Source organism: Brassica rapa, chromosome A06, assembly GCF_000309985.2.
Source record: "Brassica rapa cultivar Chiifu-401-42 chromosome A06, CAAS_Brap_v3.01, whole genome shotgun sequence".
NCBI classification, from domain to species: domain Eukaryota; kingdom Viridiplantae; phylum Streptophyta; class Magnoliopsida; order Brassicales; family Brassicaceae; genus Brassica; species Brassica rapa.
In genome coordinates this window covers 27,259,450-27,279,070 of record NC_024800.2, presented here as the reverse complement: position 1 = coordinate 27,279,070, position 19,621 = coordinate 27,259,450, and the positions used below count along the sequence as shown (strand labels likewise).

At 32.3% G+C, this 19,621-nt stretch overlaps 3 protein-coding genes and 1 long non-coding RNA gene across 4 annotated transcripts; 1 reads left to right on the top strand and 3 right to left on the bottom strand.

Annotated features, from left to right (window-relative positions):
- Positions 1 to 2,360: 2,360 nt before the first annotated feature.
- LOC103827670 (probable serine/threonine-protein kinase PBL19) lies at positions 2,361 to 6,513 on the bottom strand. Its single transcript, XM_009103202.3, has 4 exons — positions 5,070 to 6,513; positions 4,711 to 4,962; positions 4,321 to 4,443; positions 2,361 to 4,206 (listed from the first exon to the last, which is right to left on the bottom strand). Exons 1-4 carry the CDS (start codon positions 5,445 to 5,447, stop codon positions 3,736 to 3,738), a joined length of 1,224 nt encoding a protein of 407 aa, XP_009101450.2. The 5' UTR covers positions 5,448 to 6,513; the 3' UTR covers positions 2,361 to 3,735.
- A 233-nt stretch (positions 6,514 to 6,746) lies between these two features.
- On the bottom strand, positions 6,747 to 10,068 carry LOC103827864 (casein kinase II subunit beta-1; the record flags this gene model as incomplete). Its single annotated transcript, XM_033273585.1, is given in 5 exon segments — positions 6,747 to 9,062; positions 9,231 to 9,396; positions 9,468 to 9,539; positions 9,542 to 9,582; positions 9,669 to 10,068. Coding segments are annotated over 5 exon segments (810 nt in total), but the record flags the coding sequence as incomplete, so codon positions are not given.
- Positions 10,069 to 11,242: 1,174 nt separating this feature from the next.
- On the bottom strand, positions 11,243 to 12,598 carry LOC103827669 (light-harvesting complex-like protein 3 isotype 2, chloroplastic). Its single transcript, XM_009103201.3, has 3 exons — positions 12,083 to 12,598; positions 11,717 to 11,854; positions 11,243 to 11,636 (listed from the first exon to the last, which is right to left on the bottom strand). The coding sequence occupies exons 1-3, from the start codon at positions 12,486 to 12,488 to the stop codon at positions 11,374 to 11,376; spliced, it is 807 nt and encodes a 268-aa protein (XP_009101449.1). The 5' UTR covers positions 12,489 to 12,598; the 3' UTR covers positions 11,243 to 11,373.
- A 1,033-nt stretch (positions 12,599 to 13,631) lies between these two features.
- LOC117125835 lies at positions 13,632 to 17,226 on the top strand. Its single transcript, XR_004448279.1, has 2 exons — positions 13,632 to 16,583; positions 16,838 to 17,226. It is a non-coding gene; the product is annotated as an uncharacterized LOC117125835 (long non-coding RNA).
- The last annotated feature ends 2,395 nt before the right edge of the window (positions 17,227 to 19,621 follow it).

The following is a 19,621-nucleotide window of genomic DNA, read 5'->3' as shown; positions in this document are numbered from 1 at the left end:
CTGGGTATGAGAAAATACATATATAAAAATTACATGTTGTGAACAAAAAAAAATTTACATATTCAACCATGAAAACTACTATACGAGAAAATTATGATAATTTCTTTATGTTAAGCTTATTAGGCAAATAAAAGCGTTTGATTCTTGTTGCGGCAAGTTTGGTGATTTGCTAAAATAGGTAAATAAAAGGGCTTATTTGTGTAATAGCCTTATTAAAAAAATAAATTAGGTGTATGGCAATGATTTTGACATATTTTAGTGTCAGGCATTTATACCTCAAATTATCCGGTTATGTTCTTTTGTTTAACAGGTATCCAGTTGCAAGTGAAAAAATAGGCGATGTCGCTTTTCCTGTGGCGTATTTACAATCACATTCACGTAACACATTTATTAACCACATACATATACACCAAATATTCTATTTCATATCGCCAAAATAGTATAGGATAATAATTCCACTCACAGACCTAAATTCTAAACATTATCATAACCTCTATAGTAAACCCTAAATCCCAATCACTATACAACTCCTAAATACTAAAGATTATCCCAACACCTAAATACTAAACTTTAAATCCCAATCACTAAATCTAAATCCAAATATAAATTATAACTACATTCACAACCTCTAAATACTAAACATTATCCTAAACTCTAAACTCTAAATACTAAATCCTAAATTCTAATCACTAAATCCTAACCCAAATATAAACCCTAAACCCAAATATCAAAATCTAAAAAGTACATAATACTATGTAATATTAAATTATATTATTTAATATTGAACTATACAATATAGATTATAGTATGATTTTTACATGTTAACAAACATGTACCGATAGTGAAAACTTAATAAAATTACAAACAATATTTATAAACAAAATAGAACACTTTTTATTAACCGTCAAGTGGAATAGAACATGATAAGATAATATAGTAACAGAATACATCGCATAACAAATTATGAAAAATATATATTGTTTTACATTTCTATTATATATGCATAGATGACATTGGTTTCAATTGTGTTGATGGAAATGATCACCACTACACAAGTCTTATCGCTCACCACATGAATCTTTGAAATTCTATTATACCACAATCCTTCACCATCAATAGAGACAATTTTATCAACAATCCCACAAATTTGAGAAGAAACAGATTCATCGGCCTACTGTAGTTACTCCTCATCATCAGAGCTACAAAACAACATATATTATATTATGATTATCAGTTATCTGGCAATCATAACTCACATTAGCTTTAAAGTGGAAATCATTTCAAATCTGAATAACGTCTACCGACTTCACATGGAAGGTCTAAATCTTCCATGCCAAACCTGAACAATGAAGATAAGAAAGTAACAATGAGTTATATATTCTACAGATTAAAATGGATGATAATGAATGGTATGGTATACATTGCAAGCATTCAAACACATCTAAATAGAATAGTCTGTCACAAGTAAAATAGTTTAAACTAACAATTTATTCTATTCCATTGTAAATAAAATAGAGATAGAAGATATCATGCTCCGTTCATACGGAAACAAATTGTAATACAAATGATATTCCATACATCAAACTATTCCATACATAGTATCTCCGCTAAAAATCACAATTCAATTTTAACAAAGCCGAAGAACAACCAGATAAACCCCAACTCTAAATCAATTGCCTAGCTGTCGGCTAAAAACAGATCCGACATGCACCTGGAACGATGTTATAGGATTATCAATTATATAACCCTAATTCCGAGGAGAGACCAAATGGAAAAGAAAATAACAAAAAACGATTAGAAGATGAAGAGATTCGAAAGCAAACCCCAAGAACTTACCGTAGTTCCAGATATCTGACAAGAATAGAGGAGGTGAATTGGAATAGAAACGGTTTGTTACTAAATGCTGCTGCAACTTTAACGCCGGCCGGTGGTGGATGATTTCACAAGAGGAAAAGAGAACGCGATTGTAAAGAGTGAAGAAGACGTCAACGAAGCTTTGGAAATCCGGTGGAGGCGACGATATGGAGCAAATCAGCACTGGAAACCATTAGAATGCGAGGAAGCTAGCAAGTGAAGTAAAAAGAGAAAATGTGAAGTAGGATAAGCCACGATTTACTTTTTGAAGTTAATAATTTAAAAATTTAATTATTTGTTTTCATCAGGTTGCACCGGTTGAAGGGAGGGCTAATACAATATTATTATATAATGTAACGGTGTGTATATGAATGTTAGGTAAATTAGTTACCCATTGAATTAGGCTTTTTTTCTATGTCATACACCCCAATTACCCTAAATAAAATTGTTGTAGTACAGTTTTCTCTCCAAATGCTTTTTGGCAGTACAATTTTCTTTTCTTTTTGCTTCACGAATATGGTATTACGATTTTTCCAAAATGAACACGAAGTTAAGTTTTTGACATGACAAACACTTTTTTAAAATAAAATTACATCTTGTGACGGGATTTTTTCTCTCTAAATGATTATATTTAACATTGAACTCAAAATTACACATGAACTAAACTGATGCATTTTCAGTAGATAAAAAATCAGAGGCAAAAACCAGCGACAAAGGGAGATTCCAAAAACAGAAGAATAGAACAACATAACAATCAAAGCTTTAAGTACAATACAAATCAAAATAACAAAGCTACTAAATCAAATGAAGAATGCTGAGATTAAGAGGAGTATTGAGAAGACAAACAACCAATACTAAACATTATTGAAGTCGAAATTCAAGACCAAGGTCAATATATTGGTCTAAAGAAAATAAAGAACCACGAGGCAAACCACTTGGAAATTAGTTTAGGTAGACAAGTTGAAACACTTTTTAAAAATCATTTGACTACCAACAATTTGTTGCAAGGAAAGACTCTTTTTTTTTTGTCAATCAAAGCCAAAGAGAACCATTCTCCGGAACACAACTTCTTCATCACTCGTTTACCAAAAAAAAAAAAAAAAAAAAAAACTTCTTCATCACTTTGGAGCAACCAAAATAGAGCGCTTGAAATCTAGAGAAAGAGTATATAAGGCAGAATTGAAGATGCAAACTCGATACTATTTCAGTATAGTCACAACAAGTAGGTAGTCACAAGATACCAAGTAACTCCTTGAGTACTTATGATAAATTCGAAAACTTACTTCATTGCAGCTTTCAAAAAAAATTTGCATTTACACATCTTTATCGTACACTAGATAAATTTAAAAGGATAGCAAACTCTACCGTATATACGAATTCTTCATGGAAACAAAAGTTAAGTGGAACGTATAACTTGCAAGGAATAATTTGTATTTGTCCTATAAATATTCAATTTCATTCAGTTTTGATAAAATGTCGTTATAGTTTGTTTCGTTGTTTTCTAAAATATATACATTATTTTATGTCTGAAAACTAGTCAATTTGCTATCATAGTATCATGACGACACTGACGACTAATATATATTTCAACGACATCAATATATATTTCTGCAATTAATTATGTTTGTTCGTTAATTATTTTTATGTGCAACAAATGTTAGCAGGAAAAATTTGAAGCGTGCATCATTTTGTTGTTGTCGCGTATCGCCAAGTCGCTAACACCATTAACGTTTCTCTGCATTCACCGTATTAAATTTTCATTTTATAAACACACAAATACGCTAACTACTAATCCCAAAACCAACCAACAAATCGCATAAACCATGTAACTTATTTATATACTAAAATCTACAAAAATAATCTTCCAAAACTAAAAAAAAATCAACCTCTGACACTAACTCCTCCTCTCGAACTCCCCTTCACGGGTCCAGCCACTCGACTCTTGCTTCTTACCTGACCACTTTCCTTACTCGCAGAGGTTGAATAAGCTTCACTATCTGATTCTTCGATAATCTTCTTCAATCTTTCCACCACAATCTCCATCGTAGGCCGCTCTTTCTCGTTCTTTTTCAGACAAAGATCAGCGAGTTTAGCCAAACTTCTGGCTCCACCAGCTGGATAATCGTTGCGTAAACGAGAGTCAACGATCATGCTGAAGCGTTGACTGTCAGCAGGATACTCTTTGATCCACTCCAATAGCCTTTGTTCAGCGGCTGGCTTGCTCCTCTCAATGGTTCGACGTCCGGTTATGATCTCGTAGAGCACGACACCGAAGCTATAGACATCGCTTTTCATTCGAAGATGGCCTGTTTGCACGTACTCAGGAGCCGCATAGCCATGTGTTCCAACTCTCTATAAAAGAGAAAAGATCAAAACTTTGAAAATGATTCATACTGATTATAACCAAACCTGACCATATGCACACGTATATTAACCCAGGAAGGTAAGGAGTATTTCAATACTTACAGCAGTTGTGACGTGAGTATTGTCGCCCTGAGGTCCTTCTCTTGCAAGCCCAAAGTCCGATAGTTTCGGACAAAACTCGTCGTTTAAGAGCACGTTAGAGGATTTGAAGTCTCGGTATATCACCTGCCCAACCAAATAGCTATCATCCACTGAATCACATATCAAGCCTAGAAACTAGACAGTGAATGTTTCAGAATCCACCACACATATTCTACCAATAAAACGCATGTCTCATGCCTAATCTACTAATTAATCATGGGTTTATTAAGACATTAATATACAATAAATGTGTTTAGATTGTCTTTGTCCTAAATTGTCAAGAACTACCAAATGATCTGTCTTTAAAAAAAAAAAACAGGTTTCCTCAGTTTCGGTTTTTAAAGAGTTTACCTGAACTTCATGTAAATAAGCCAATCCTTCAGCTGCACCAAGAATGATCTCAAGCCTTTGTTTCCATGGTAATGTATGTGATCCACGGGTGAAGAGATGATCCTCTAAGCTTCGATTCGACATGAACTCATAAACCAAAAGCCTCTCGATCCCCCTCTCGCCATCATCTGAGCAATAACCTAAGAGCTTCACAACGTTCTGGTGGTTCACTACCCCAAGAAACTGAACCTCTGCTAGCCATTGCTTGTGACCCTAATTACAGAAAATTAAAATAATTCTTGATTTAAATATTCATGATCACATTAGCAGAAACAGAGGCAAGACCGTGAGTATTTATTTATTTATTTATTTTTAATTACCTGTAACCCTTGTTGATTGAGTTTCTTGATGGCTACGACAAGTGGAGAATCAGAATCTTCGGTGGTCGGAATCTTTCCTTTATAAACACTACCGAAACCACCTTCACCGATCTTGAGCTTTCTGCTAAAACCATTAGTGGCTTCACTGAGTTCTTCGTAAGTGAAAACCCTAAGGTTATTTTCCCTCTCTGTATACAAGTCTCTGATACTTCGCGGAGAAGGCAACGATCTCGGCGTCTGGAGATTAAACGACAGCGTTTCGCTCTGGTTCCTCAGTTCTGGAGCTGAGTTTCGTGCTATCTCTTTTCCTTTTCTTTTGTCTTTGTGTTGATCTCTGGGTTTAGGTTTCTTTGATTTGAACAAGAACAGACAATTCATGTCTTCAGGAGAGGAGAGAAACAGAGCAGAAAGATTAAAACCTTTTTTTAGGAAAACAAGTTGAATTTTGGTGGAATAAAGAAAACAATTTAGTTACTTTTGATCTGAGAAGTTAACCACGAAAATGAAATTTTGGAATAAGAAGTATGAACAGAGATCTATTTAACTAACATGAGAAAGGGAGTTTCCTGGAAAGTGAAGGAGAAAGACAACAAAATTTAAAGCTGGAGATAGAGTAATAAAACTCTCTCTCTCTCTCTCTCTCTCTCTCTCTCTCTCTCTCTCTCTCTCTCTCTCTCTCTCTCTCTCTCTCTCTCCTAAGTCTTTGTCGAGAAAAACCAGAGAAAATTTGGAGGTGGGAAAGGGACAAAAAGTGTTATGTTCTTCTTCTTCTTCTTCCTCGTAATAAAAAGATAAGAGAAAGTAAGAAGAAAAGAAGAAATCGAGTACGTACGTGAAAAATAGACAGAGAAAAGTATGTTCGAAAGTCTAGAAAGAAGAGAGGTTGTTAAGTTTGCTCGATCGGAAGACTTTGTCGTTACAATTCAGACTGTTATAATTGTAGGGGCTGGTATTGTAATTAGAGAGAACAAAAATTAAAGTTTGATACCATTCATATATTTTTCTTTTGGCTATTAAAATTTCATTTTATCATTATAATATATATTCACACCACAAATCAAATTTCAAATGTGATTCTTTTGTTGTCTACACAACCCAAAACTTAAGCGTGTATGAATCTATTTATAATGAATTTAATAACTCTCTTTCTGAGAAGTGTACGAGTAGAAGAATTTCAATGGTCATATAGATGAACATTATTTACATAGAAAACAATTTTTTTAATGTACTAAAGGTCCAAAACCTACAGTATGATACTGGTGAAACTTTTTGACTAAATAAGTCAATATAACTAAAAGTCTCGTTTAAAGCTTTGAAAGAAAATTATTTAATAAGTGTGTGATGATAATAGTCAATAATCATATTCATTGGATTGAGTCAGATCGGTCTATATACATTGCTTAATCATAAAGTAAGTCAATAATACAGATGGTTAACCACAACATCGTAATTTTAATGATTCTCCAACCCTAACACTGCAAGACCATTTCTCTCTTTTCGCATTTAGTAGGAAAACTTTAGCTACAGTAAAAATGTGCTTCTGTTTACCAAAAAAAAAAGTGTTGCTCTGGTGTATTTTTCTATTTTTTTCCTTTTAAAATATTTTTAATAAATTGTTTTTTTTTAATTTTATACGTAACACTTTATACTTATAAAAGTTAAAAATTAACTTTATTCATTTAATTTTCTAAAATATTTGCATAAAATTATAATATTATTTAAACTAAACATTTATTGCATAAAAGATATATTATATAAGATAATAAAACAAAGGAGACCTTATATTTCAAAATTTTCTTTTGTTTATTTAGTTGTCGAAAGTATCTTTGTTTGGATGGATATTCGGTGTTCCAATATCGGGAGACGCAAATATCAGATTCGTATAATTACATTAAAGATTAAAAAATAAAAAATTATAAAAAATAGAAAATATAAATAAATACTTTATTACAAAAAAATATTTACTTTTTAAAAATTCTTATAACTAACATAATAAATTTAAATAATTATATTTTAAAATTATATAAATATAATATTTATATAAGTTATATATAATATTTTAAAATATATATATATATAACAAATCATATCGCATATCTATTCCGAAAGTATTAGTATTTGTGATTTAATTTATTTTTGTAGATAACACATATTAATATTTAGTTTGATTCGCAGAGTTATAAATATCATAATTTTTTGGTTATAATAATCAAAGTGAATAGCAAATCAAATCAAAATTTACTGATATTTTGCTTAATCGAGATATTAACAACTCCCGTGAGTAGTTTAATGATGTAAGCGAAACTTATCAGACATATCCATCAAAATCCGACATGTTTAACTTTTACTAACGATGCGTTTGCTATTATTATAGTCTATATAAAACACATTGATGTCCAAACCACGTTTCCACTTCCTACAAAATGAAGATCTTTTTGAGACATATTATGATTCTGGTCAATATTTTTGCAGAAATATGGGTAGTAACGCAATTAAAAAATGAGATGCTGCAACTTGAACATATAATAATTATATATATATAATATTTACAAGTTTTTTCCTTAAAATCATCTTCAATGTATTTTGCAAAATTTGTTCTCTAAAACAGGAAATTTTTTAATATTCTATAATAGAGATAAGATTTGCTCTAATGTATTTATAACATCCCAATTTTTAGTATATATTGAAAGTTTTAAGAGAATTGATTTGACTATCTATGTCATCAAATTTAACTTACCTTTTCTATAATACATCCGTTTAAAATTCTAGAGTTAAATGTGTTTGGACTAGAGTAGTGAAAGGATAAGTGACCTATCGGAAGTGATTTGTAATACCGTCTGAGTGAGGCCAAAGCACATAAAAAATTATGTAATGATTGTAGAGTCAGTAAACAGTGATTTTGAACCTTCGAAAATTAACGTACCATCCGTCATACGGAATGAGGCCCACGCGTCGAGATAGCGGACGTGGATGACCATTAGCCGTATACGATCGGAGCGTTATAATATTTTTTTTTTATAATGGCTATGTTTAAATAGAAGAAAAATAGTAATATATATTTTAGAAAAAAAATAGAGAGAAATTAGATTACTATTATAGAAACAAACATAAAAGTGAAAACTGTATTGGAAATGCTCTATTACGTTATAACTTTCCATGTTCGACCTTCATGACTCATGACACTTGGCTTTATAAAAGGCATTTCTTAATTATTTTGAGGGAACTCTGCGCTGAGAATCCGTAACAGTGACATGCTAGTGTATTAAAAATGTTGTTTAGGATAATTAATTATTAGATTTTGATCTCCACAACCGTACAAATTTTTTCATTTATTAGAAACCATATTTTTATCATTGATCCATATTTTTATCATGGATCTTGTTAATCACAATTTGTCTTCCCACATTAAATACGTCTTGAGAAATTATTTTCATTATGCAAATTAATTGCGTACCTTCGATTTCTGTTTATTTCATAAGTACTCTTGGTGGACAATTAAAGACATGATTCTGATTCTGATTCTTTGATCAAATCCTTTTTCAGATACACAGCAAAAGACTCGGGTTTATTCGACCATTTGATTAACGTCTGGCAATTTCAAACCCGGACCCAGTCCAAGAACTTGATCTAACTACTAAACCCTGGACAGTGGAAACTAAAGTAGGAACATACAGGTGCAAGTTTAAAAGCTCATCAAATGATTTTTCTCCTAACCATGCTTTTGCTTGCTTCTAATGTGTATGTACCTGATGACAAAATAGAGCCAAGACTGCTTCTTCACCTTTCGTGATTACAGTGCTTCTTGTTTCTCTTTTCAAATCCAAAATCTTGATTCTTAGGGTGTCTCTATCTTAAACTTCCTTCACGGCTTGTGTAATTTGAACCCAAACACTCTTGGAACATAGTTCTGTGTTGCCTTTAGTGGCTTGAGATGTCCGTAAGTCATCAAGAACAGATGTGGAAACGTTGTCCCAAAGTAAGCACCGTCAATGTCTGTTCATTGCTTTAAGGAAAAGCCCAACAACAGCTGCAAGATCTATAGAAGCTCAATAAAGATGATTATTGCTTCATGCATATAAAAATCAAACATGAGATTTCAGAAATTGCATTATAGATAATGTATCAGCAAGAAGTGAAAGTGTGACACAAAAAAAAGGATACTGCCTTGATATTTCGATCTTGGGTAATAAATGTCTTCACATTTAGGGCAATATATCTTCACCGTGCTTGATCGAGGCAAATCAGATTGACCAACAGGAAGACAAGGTTGGCCACAGCAATAAACTCTAGGGCATCTTCCAAAGTCGTAGTTTTTGTATTTATCCAACTGCAAACAAATCATCAAGGATACGATGTTTAAAATAGGTAAATGAGTTACAAAGATTATTTATCTCCTACCATTGCAGCCAACCCTTTGGTTGTTAATATGTAACGCGCGTGAATAAGTCCATAAAGCATCTCAGCTGCTGTGCTGACTCAATCAACTCATTCTGTTCCTCTGTAAACATCTCCCCTGTCACCGTCCCAATCCATATCAAACATTCAATGCAGATTCTGTGCCTAACTAGTTTGGCTACGAAAAGGAAACATATAACGTACCGTGAGAAGACTCTACATCCAAAATGAGATCAAGAGCGTACTCGTAGTAGGGAACAAGACTGCTGAGTCCACATAAGTTAAAGTCATATTGGATGTAATCATCATCAACTTCACAGAAAAACTCGTTTCCCCTTAAACTACAGAACCAAGATACCCACAAGGTGTCTGAACCACTGACATCAGATTCTTCTTCTTCTTCTTCTTCTTCTTCTTCACTGTCTGAAGCGTTATTCTTGGAGAGAGAAGCAGAACGCGAATCTCTACTGTCATGATGCGGCTGCTTTCCCGTCAAGACGGTTCCTGTTCCCTTGCCGTTAGCTAGACGGGAGGTTGACGGAGAAGGACGTTCAATACTTGGCCACAGTTCTTCATCTTGGTAAAGGGAACATCCTTCACTTTGACATCAACAAGTGATTTACCGAAGAAGTTTAGTGCAAATTGAGAAGACTCTCTCCACCCCATGAACACATTCATCATCATATCTCTCACACACAAGAACTCATAAAAATTTGAAATCTTTACTGCATTTTGAAAAGTATCTTGTGCTCCTATTGAATCCTAAGCTAAGCTTCTCTACCATTCACTTCACAATCCAAGGTATGGTTTTCAAAATATAAGATTTTAGAATGAAATTTGAAGTTTCTTGAATTTCGAAATTCTTGCTCAACCTTGCTCAAACTGTGTATATCAACTGCAAAAACTTGACTTTATCCTACAAACACACTTGCTCTCAGAAACGTAGTATACATATGTTCTAATGATTGCAAAAGGTCGATAAGACTGGTTACTGACTGAGCCATCAAAGCTCCGGCGAAAAATAATACACCAACATAGAAAGTTGATTCTTCCTGAAGCACACATAAACTTTGAGAAACTCATATACATATTCTAGTTACATATTTCGAAAGCTATTCAAGAAATCACATCAATGATTCATTCAGAATCAACCAAATACATTTTAGTCAAATTTGTTGAACACAATTTTTCTTATGCTTATACTCATGATTTGATTTATCATTGCATCTTTTAATTAGACCAAGTTTCTTGGTTTTATTGGTTAATGTTGCATAGTTAACCACTAACAATAACACTTTTAAACCACATATATACACTATACTACTAACAAATAAAATCAACACGTTTGTTCAAAATATATTATTACATAATGCTGTTGCCTGATTTTCAATTTGAATTGACTGTTTAATTATTTTGTGATATGTGTTTACTTGGTGGTGGATATGTTCAGTTCGGTGTTATGTGTTAATCTGCATTGCACATGATTTTCTAATCGATATTTTGACTTGTTTTTTCTAGTTATTTTGGTCAAGTTGCATCAAAATCTTTAAAAAATACATAAAAATACATGAAAAAAATTATCTATCTCTACGCTTTTCACATCAGATAATGAACTACAAATTGCATGAATACTATGTCCCTGCAAGATTCATGATTGGATGTTGATGTGTTACACCGGCTTATGAGTTGCTACAAACTTTGAAGCATTTTGATGACTTTTTTTTACCCAGCATCGGACTACACTAGGACCTTCCTAGATTTTCTTTGTGACGGACTACTTCATGGAGATTTCTAAAGCCAGAAAGATTACAATCTCAATATCAGTAATACAATAAAGAAATTATCTTGGGACTTTCACTTATCATCATCACATAACAAAAGAGGAAACATGTTAAGCCATAAATTTTCTTCACTTCTTTGAAGAAACCGTTGATGACGATGATGACTCCGGCTCTTTCCATGCCGCTTGCCATTGCTTGTCATATAACGTCGTCTCTTCAATCAGACCCTTTAGTTTATCCAAATCTTCGTTCTTGCGGATGAAAAGAACTCCGGCTACAGCCACAAACAAGAGTGTTTTGCAGAAGAAATTCCCCATTTGATCAACAAGTCCTACTCCTGTAAGGCTGTCAACAAAGTAAGCCATGAAGAACCCTACCATCGCCGCACGACCTGCAAGATAAACCCAAAAAAAAAAGTCAATTCAAACTTTCAGATAATGTTTGGATATTTATAGTGTATTGGAAAATAACCATTGAGGAGTTCAGCTTCGGGTAGATGGTATCTCTTCATCCATGCCCACCATGGAATGATGGAGGTATCGAAGAGTACAGGCTCGTCGTTACTAGTTGTCTCCGGGTTATCTTCAAGCCACTTTCTCCTCTTTGCCTCTATTAATACATAAACAGCACACGTTACTACACAACAATCACTCGTTATTACAAAACCAAAGCAATGAGCTTCCTAGTATCCTAAAACATTATCATGTCTTTTTGCTAATTCCAAACTCACAACCTTTTCTATTTTTATTTCAAACTGTTTCATAGGATTATGACGAAACATTACTGTAAACTGTAACAAGAACGAAACTAAAGTTTTGTAAGAACTAACTAACTAACCAGCAACGATAACAGAGTCCCAGTCCGTTTTGCCTTCTTTCTCGAACTGTTTCAGGTCCCATGTTCCATTAACCCACTTCGCGTCCTGAAACTTGATCTCCGTCATCGTGGTGGTTGTCATATCATCAATCTCTTGGGCTCCAACGGCGCCATTTTCAGACGCGGAGGGGCTTTCCGCCGGAGATTTTACCGGAACCTCTTCTACAGAGGCAGGCTTTGGAGTTGGAGCCTCCACGGTGGTTGCGGAAGCGGGTGTTGACGTACCGTTGTCGGAGGAGGCTCGAGTGAGGGAGACGAGAGAGAGTCGCTTGGTGGAGAGGAGGGAGAGTGAGATCTTGGGAATGAGGTTAGAGTTTTGAAGTGGAGAAGAGATCGGCGGAGAGAATAACGCCATGGATATGGACATTTGTTGCTTCCTCACACACACACACAGTCTCCTCTCTGTCTGTCTAGTCTCTCCTCTGTTCAGTTCCTCAAGAGTAAGTTTTGAGTGTGTGGTTTGAAATGAGCTTTGAAGGAAGTGAAAGAGATGTTATCGTTAAATCACATGGAATGTATGTCGTTTTTTCGTTTTTTCTTTCATTATGGAAACTACGTGACGTTTTTGTGTTCCAATGAAAACGTGAAGTGAAGTAAAACCAAACCATACTTGATTCAAAAACTCAAAGAACGATTCTACGAAATTTCTCGAATTGACTTGAACATTTGAGGAAGTCTTTTTTTTTTTTCCTTTTCTAGTATTATATCTTATATATTAAAACAGAAGTCACAACTTTGATTCATGTATGATTTTTTTAAAAATGGACCCTCACTAGAAATTAGTTAATTCATTTATTACTAATAATATAGATTTATAATATATCATTCCTAATATAACATCCACTCCTAAAAATCCGGATGGGTTAACAACCTCACATTGATTCATGTGTGATATTTTTATTCGGATCATTATTTAAAATTTGTATTAAATATATTTCCTTAATGCTAATATATAATCTTTTAACTACTTAAATCATAATATAATTTGATATCTTTTAATTTAAATATATATATATAGATATATATATATATATATATTTAATTTTCTTAACAAATGTGTTGAAAAACATTATAACAATATTTTAATTATCAAAAATTGTATTGTATATAAATATTTTCACTAATTTTGTAATTAGTAATGAACTTAATGTTATTATACATTAATATATATATATACTCAGTTATATTTTATAAAATGAAAAAAAATATATCAAATTTTACTATTTTATAGTTATATCTATCATTTTAAAATAAAACATTGTATTTAACTAAATATGATAAAATTATTTTAAACTGATAAATTAATATATTTTATTTTCCAAACATTAAAAATTTATGCTAGAAATATAATATGTTAGTAGAACGGGTTAATTCATGTATAAATTTAACTTATCTTAAACTTTTATATATATATATATATAGTTATTATCTTAAATGAATAAACATAAAAAAAATATTGATAAAGAAAATCTAGCGCTTTGAATTACGGATCAGGATCATAATAATTAAATAAAAATAATTTTAAAATATAATAATAAAAAATACCAAATATATGTGATGATTTAAAATAATCAATTAACTTACAGCATGAAAACTATCAAATTGTTATATATTCAAATTATTATATATAAACATTTAAATATATAAGTAACTTTATAAATATATTTTAATTATGTAAAATATATATAAAAACATGAAAATTAGTACCCGCACGGTTGTGCGGGTCCAAATCTAGTAAAGTATTAAGTAGCTAACTATGCGTTTTAAACGAAAGATTATACGCTAGTGTAAAAAAAAAAACAAAACTGTTAGGCAATTGTCTTCTACAAATATAGTTATCCGAATAGAACCTCCATATAACATCATATCACTGAAAGTAGAATAATTTGCAAGCTTCAGAAGTCCTGGCATTGCAAGTAGAAAACTGTGTATATCAGGAAACAAAAATAAATTCCACGTGGGTAGTTCTTATTGGTTTCTATAGAGATGTATTTGATTTGCTTCGCGGCAAAGTTTCAAGGAGATGCGAGGAGGACCCTCAGTGTTTCAAGAAGTCTCCGGAACTGCCCGAGCGTCACGGTAGCGAAAAGGTAATCTACACATAACCAGCAAGGGTATTATCGTCAACGTCTTCTGGCTTGGAGGACTGCTTTCATCTGTGGCTTGGCCATGCTTATGTGGCTTCATTTTGCTTCTTCCATCTTTGGTGGCTCTGCGTCTATCTTCGAGTTTGAGGTACACTAGACGTGTGTAAAGATGACTTTCTTTTTGTAGTTTGTTCTTTCTTAGACTCCTCACAATGCTAAGAATGTGTTGGTGCAGCTCTACTTCGGACTGTTGATCTTTGTTGGATACATGGTGGTGGACACGCAAGAGATTATAGAGAAAGCACATCTCGGTGATATGGACTATGAGAAACATTCGTTGACCCTCTTCACCGATTTTGTAGCTGTGTTTATTCGTATGCTCATCATTATGGTAAGCTCGTTTGTCGCTGGTGTTAAGTAATGTTGCTTTGTTTTGTTAGTAGGCCTTCACTGACAGATCGTTTTCTTTACAGTTGAAGAATGCGGCGGATAAAGAAGAGAAGAAGAAGAAGAAGAAGAAGAAGAAAAGGAGAAACTGAGACTAAATGTGACAAAGAAAGTCGATAGAGAGATGTTGTATAAGTACATGTTAACGACCGTTGTTTTTAGCTTTAGGCTCCACTGTTGGTAAAGGCACATATCTAGTTTCTTGTTCATACTGCGTCATAACGTCCTTTTATATTTTAGTGGCTGGAGTAGTGTTCGTTGTTCTTACTCTTCAATGTTATATAGAGCTTTCAAAATTTTTTTGAGGTTGTGGTTCTGCTGTTTAAATCGCACTGCGCTCTGGATGAATAATAGGCAAGAATAAGTCCTTGAACCTCTAAAAGTTCTTTGTGGAGGTGTGTAGTCCAGAATCTTGTTGCTTAATGCGAGTTCTGTCATAAAAGAGACTGAACATTAAAACCGGTGCGTGGACTAAATCATGTGTTGGTTGAGGTTTAGATAACTTCACCTTTGGTAGGCGAAAAGAAAAAAGCTTGGGCCTCTGAATTTGAGTCTTATCCCCTCTTTTTCAACAAGGAAAGTGTAGAGAGGAACATGTGGTTCCAACAGGAAAGTACATCGTTCTCATGACAAAGTTACGTCTTCGATCCACGGAGGAACGTAAGGATGTCAATCAATCAAAATTGTTGTTTTAGGATATTCTTCAGTTCACATATTAAAATCCAGGCGAAGGAGAAGAGTGGATACTGTATGAAACAACAGCAGACGAATCTCATCGAAATGGATGGACTAGTTTGGTATATTCGTAGTGCCAGCACACAAAGAATCTATAAACATTGAAGATCAAACTCCTCAGAAAATTAACATTGTTGACAGACGATAAACCTTAAGCGAATTAGTTATGTTTAGTTCATAATAACCAAATTCTTCATGCCACAGTAGAATGGTCCAAGTAACCAATGTTGCACAAGCGCAAAGCTTGGTGCTGCTCGCCATAGACATGACCCTGGTTGCAGTAGCTGTGACTGGATTTGCCAAAAAGGAAGCTGCCTCCAAGGCAACATGACTTCCTATATGAAGTATTTATGTATATGTGATGATCTCTTCCTTGCCAAAACAACTAAATGTTGGTTTTCTAAAATTTCCTTGGCGTCTTTACGTTGTGAACACCTGAGTCTTGACTAATAATTTCTGCCGCATGACACTGTCTTGTTGCTTAACATTTTACAGAGTTTTTCTTCCTTTCAATATAATGGTTTGTGAGAATAGCAAATTCGACACCCGTCTCATTTTCACTTTCTTCCAATTGAACAATGTGACTTTGAGAAGATGATAGACTTTCATTTAATATAGCAGATGAAACTAAAGGCGCGGTTCATAGCTTGTCCGAGACTAAAGACTGTATTCTTCACTTCTCTCATGTAAAGTCAACAGGTCTGGTCTTATTAGGCTCCTAAGGTTAAAGCTCATGAAGCATCAGTTTTAATTGCCAAAAAAATATAATAACTTAAGTTCATCAAAATAGTGTAATGTTTTAAGGACCAATTTTTCCATGCTTTAAACGATTCAACTCGATAGGGGGTGTGAGTCAGAGCCGTATATAAGGGCACCTGCAATGGTGGACCTGGAGAGCTCGATTTCCAATGTTAAATTTTAATTATTTTATTAGTTTTTTTTTTCTTTTTCGTTTAATTAAAAAAAAAATTAAAAATGGACTAATCGTGGACCGCCACGTATCGTGGGACCCACGACACAGTAACGAAAAGCAACTAGGATCAATCCTTATGTTAGGATTTTTCGGATTGATCCTTACAAAATTTGTGCTCCACACCAATATTTTAATATTTCTTTTTTATAGATTCGAGCTAAGGATTCTTTGTTGCACATGCTCTAAGAAATTTTGCTTACTCTGTGAATAAATATAATGAGTACTCCCTCCGTTCGGGAATACTTGAGTTCTAGTGATTTTTTTTTGTGTCAATATACTTGACGTTTACAGAGTCCAATGCAAATAATGATAGAAGTTGATGTTTTTACCCTTATAATATTAACGTGACTTGTAGCATCTTTATGACTAAAAAGCTAATCTAAAGCAATTGAAAAGGTTAAAATAGAAATTGTATCAGTTTTCTTAATGTTTGTGCAAAGCTGGAAAACGTCAAATAAAAAAATACGGAGGGAGTATCAAATAGATTGGAGGTCAATAATGACAGTTTTCTCTTGTTATATAGGAACTACATGGATTTGTGACCAAAAGTTGGATAAGGACGGAGATGGAAACTTTGTTTTTAACCCACAGATTCATTCTATCTTATGGGAGATGGAGTCGATCTTCAGTGCAATACAGAATTATCTAGCAACATTTTCAATATCTAAGGATAAATAGACTTTAAGTTCGGTCGTTGAAGAGAAATCTTATGACAATAAACGAACTCATTTCGATAAGTGTATATATAATCTGCATATTTAATACATAACCAAACTCTTGAAAATAAGTAAATAGTAACCTTATGTAGTAAATGAACTGGTGAAAATATATAATACTAGATGAAATCGTGAAAAATGAAAATATATAATTCCACCATTTTCTTCTCATACATTTTTTTGGGGTAAAATGTTAAATACTTTGTTCTCATACATGCTAACGTTTTCTTATCGAGATGACCACTAAATTTCAAAATGTTTACCAAAACGTTAAGCTGGTTCAATGAAAAATTAAGAAAGTTTTGTTACTTATAGTTCGATGGACAGGTTAATGGGATTGCTTTTTCTTTTGCTGATTAGTTTAAATCGCATTAGCTTTTTTTTTGTCACGAAGTTTAAATCGCATTTAGCTAGGCTAAGAATAATAGGTAGTATAAGTTTGGTTCAAACGAGAATATTGATGAATTTCATACGATTTCATTCAAAAATAATAATAATTTCATACGATAAACGAAACTAATCACGATTGATAATAAGTGACACTAGAATCACTCTGGTCGAAACTAACCAGAAAGTTATGACAAGTTTTATAGGTTTCCACTTTAAAACTAATTGAAAGTAATTGAAATGTTTTAAATCTTTTATATATTACTCAAATCGTTTATATATTTTTAATATGAAATTTTCTCTCTAACACTTTTTTTTGAGATAATGGTTTTTGGCCACCAGACTGCTGTCCGGACCGGAGAATCATTTTTAAATTTTAAGTTTAGTTCTTGGAAAAAAAAATTGGATAGAAAGAATAAAAAAAGTTCGGACCTATTATCTTTTGTTTAATTGTTGTCATTTTGTGCTGTAGTGGTTCTATTTTTATTAGAATGAATGTGAATTGCATGCAGATCATCATTTGATATACTTTGTTTTTATTTAAGCACTACTCGTGCATTACCTTTTATACTTTTAACCTTATCTCATCCATTAGCTCCAACGCCTGATATCCACCGTCCGACTTTTAACCTCACTACATTATTCCATCAACATTTTCTTAAACTTAATTAGCACGCAGTCCTACTACGGTCACGAGTTTCTTACCATTTTCGTTACTGTTCTGTAACTCCAACACGATAAAGATATAGTTTTTTCCCCTTGATAGATATATTAAAGTACACAAATATAAATAAGTTTTTACTCATATTTCCCTTAAAAATATTAAGGGAAAAAAATATTATGGGAAGAGCTATAGTCGCAACATTTTTTGGTAGAAAACTCGCAACATGTTATTTCTAATTTCTTTATATAGACATTATGTTTATTGAAATCTAAAAGATAAAAATATAATTTATATAAAACGAAAAATCATCAACCAGCTAAGGAATGTTGACATTTAAAATGTTAAGTAAGTTTTAATGATATCGTATCAACGTGCAACCTATTAATATTATAAGATATTGGTGAATAAACTAAATTTTAGTATATATGTGTAATTCATAGACCAGCTTGCTAGATTTTTTATTTATCTATTTTGGTGTTGTACTAATCATTCTGCTAATAGTAATTTAGCACGTTATAATTTCATAATTCAAAAGTATTTATACCATCTAGTAAATTGTCCCGTATGTAACGTAACCCCAAGCCCAATAGCCAAATTTTCTTTATTGCGATTACAAGATTATTAGGAGTTTTACTTAATTAATTATATTGTTCCCTCACATCTCTCTTGAGGATATAAAGTACTATTATTTGATTGAGACTATGCATTATTTTTGGAGTTACGTACACATAATCACTGTTTTCTACATTTTGCTTTTTCCTCGGAATATAAAACCTGATTTTTGTCAACAAAAAACCTAATTTTTATACATCTCATTGTATCATGCATTGCATTGGTGTTCAATTTGGTAAAATCGAGCTAATTAAAACCAAACCGAAAAAATGCAGAGAAAATAAAATTTAAGTTATTTTATCTACACTGATTTGGTTCGGTTTTAATTGGTTCAGGAAAGAAAAAATAATTTAAATTTGAAAAAAAATTAAATTTAGTAATACCAAATAAACCGAATAGATGTAATTTTCAAAAGTCGCAGTATATAGATATGGTTTGGTATATAAAACGATAAACTAAAAACTGATTGTTTATAATAAATTAATAATATATACATAATTTATTTTATAATATTATATTCTTATTAAAAAAATTATTTCAATAACTTTCTTATTTTCTTCTAAGTTAAAAATTATTTTTCTTCTCATTTTATCAAATTTAATATAATTTAATGTAATTTTATTGATAAATATTTGTGCTAAAGTATATTTATTTAATAATATTACTATAATTCTATTTAATTTTATTTTTAATATTTAAATAAAACAGAAATTATTATGTTTAAAAGTTAAAGTATGGAATATGTATTTATGTTTTAATATATAAACTAAAATTTATTATAAAAGATAAATATAATTATAATTTTAGTATATAAATGAATAAACTAAAAAATGTTAGTATATGAACCGAACCAAACCAAAATAAATATGTTACTAATGA

Bases quoted from the DNA above. Each gene is read 5' to 3' on its own strand.
- LOC103827669 (XM_009103201.3), bottom strand. From the start codon at position 12,488: ATGTCCATATCCATGGCGTTATTCTCTCCGCCGATCTCTTCTCCACTT. The intron at 11,855-12,082 runs GTTAGTTAGTTA...ATGTATTAATAG, and splicing joins GGACTCTGTTATCGTTGCTG to AGGCAAAGAGGAGAAAGTGG. The intron at 11,637-11,716 runs GTTATTTTCCAA...TTTATCTTGCAG, and splicing joins CGAAGCTGAACTCCTCAATG to GTCGTGCGGCGATGGTAGGG.
- LOC103827670 (XM_009103202.3), bottom strand. From the start codon at position 5,447: ATGAATTGTCTGTTCTTGTTCAAATCAAAGAAACCTAAACCCAGAGAT. The intron at 4,963-5,069 runs GTAATTAAAAAT...TTCTGTAATTAG, and splicing joins TCAATCAACAAGGGTTACAG to GGTCACAAGCAATGGCTAGC. The intron at 4,207-4,320 runs GTAAGTATTGAA...TCTCTTTTATAG, and splicing joins ATACTCACGTCACAACTGCT to AGAGTTGGAACACATGGCTA.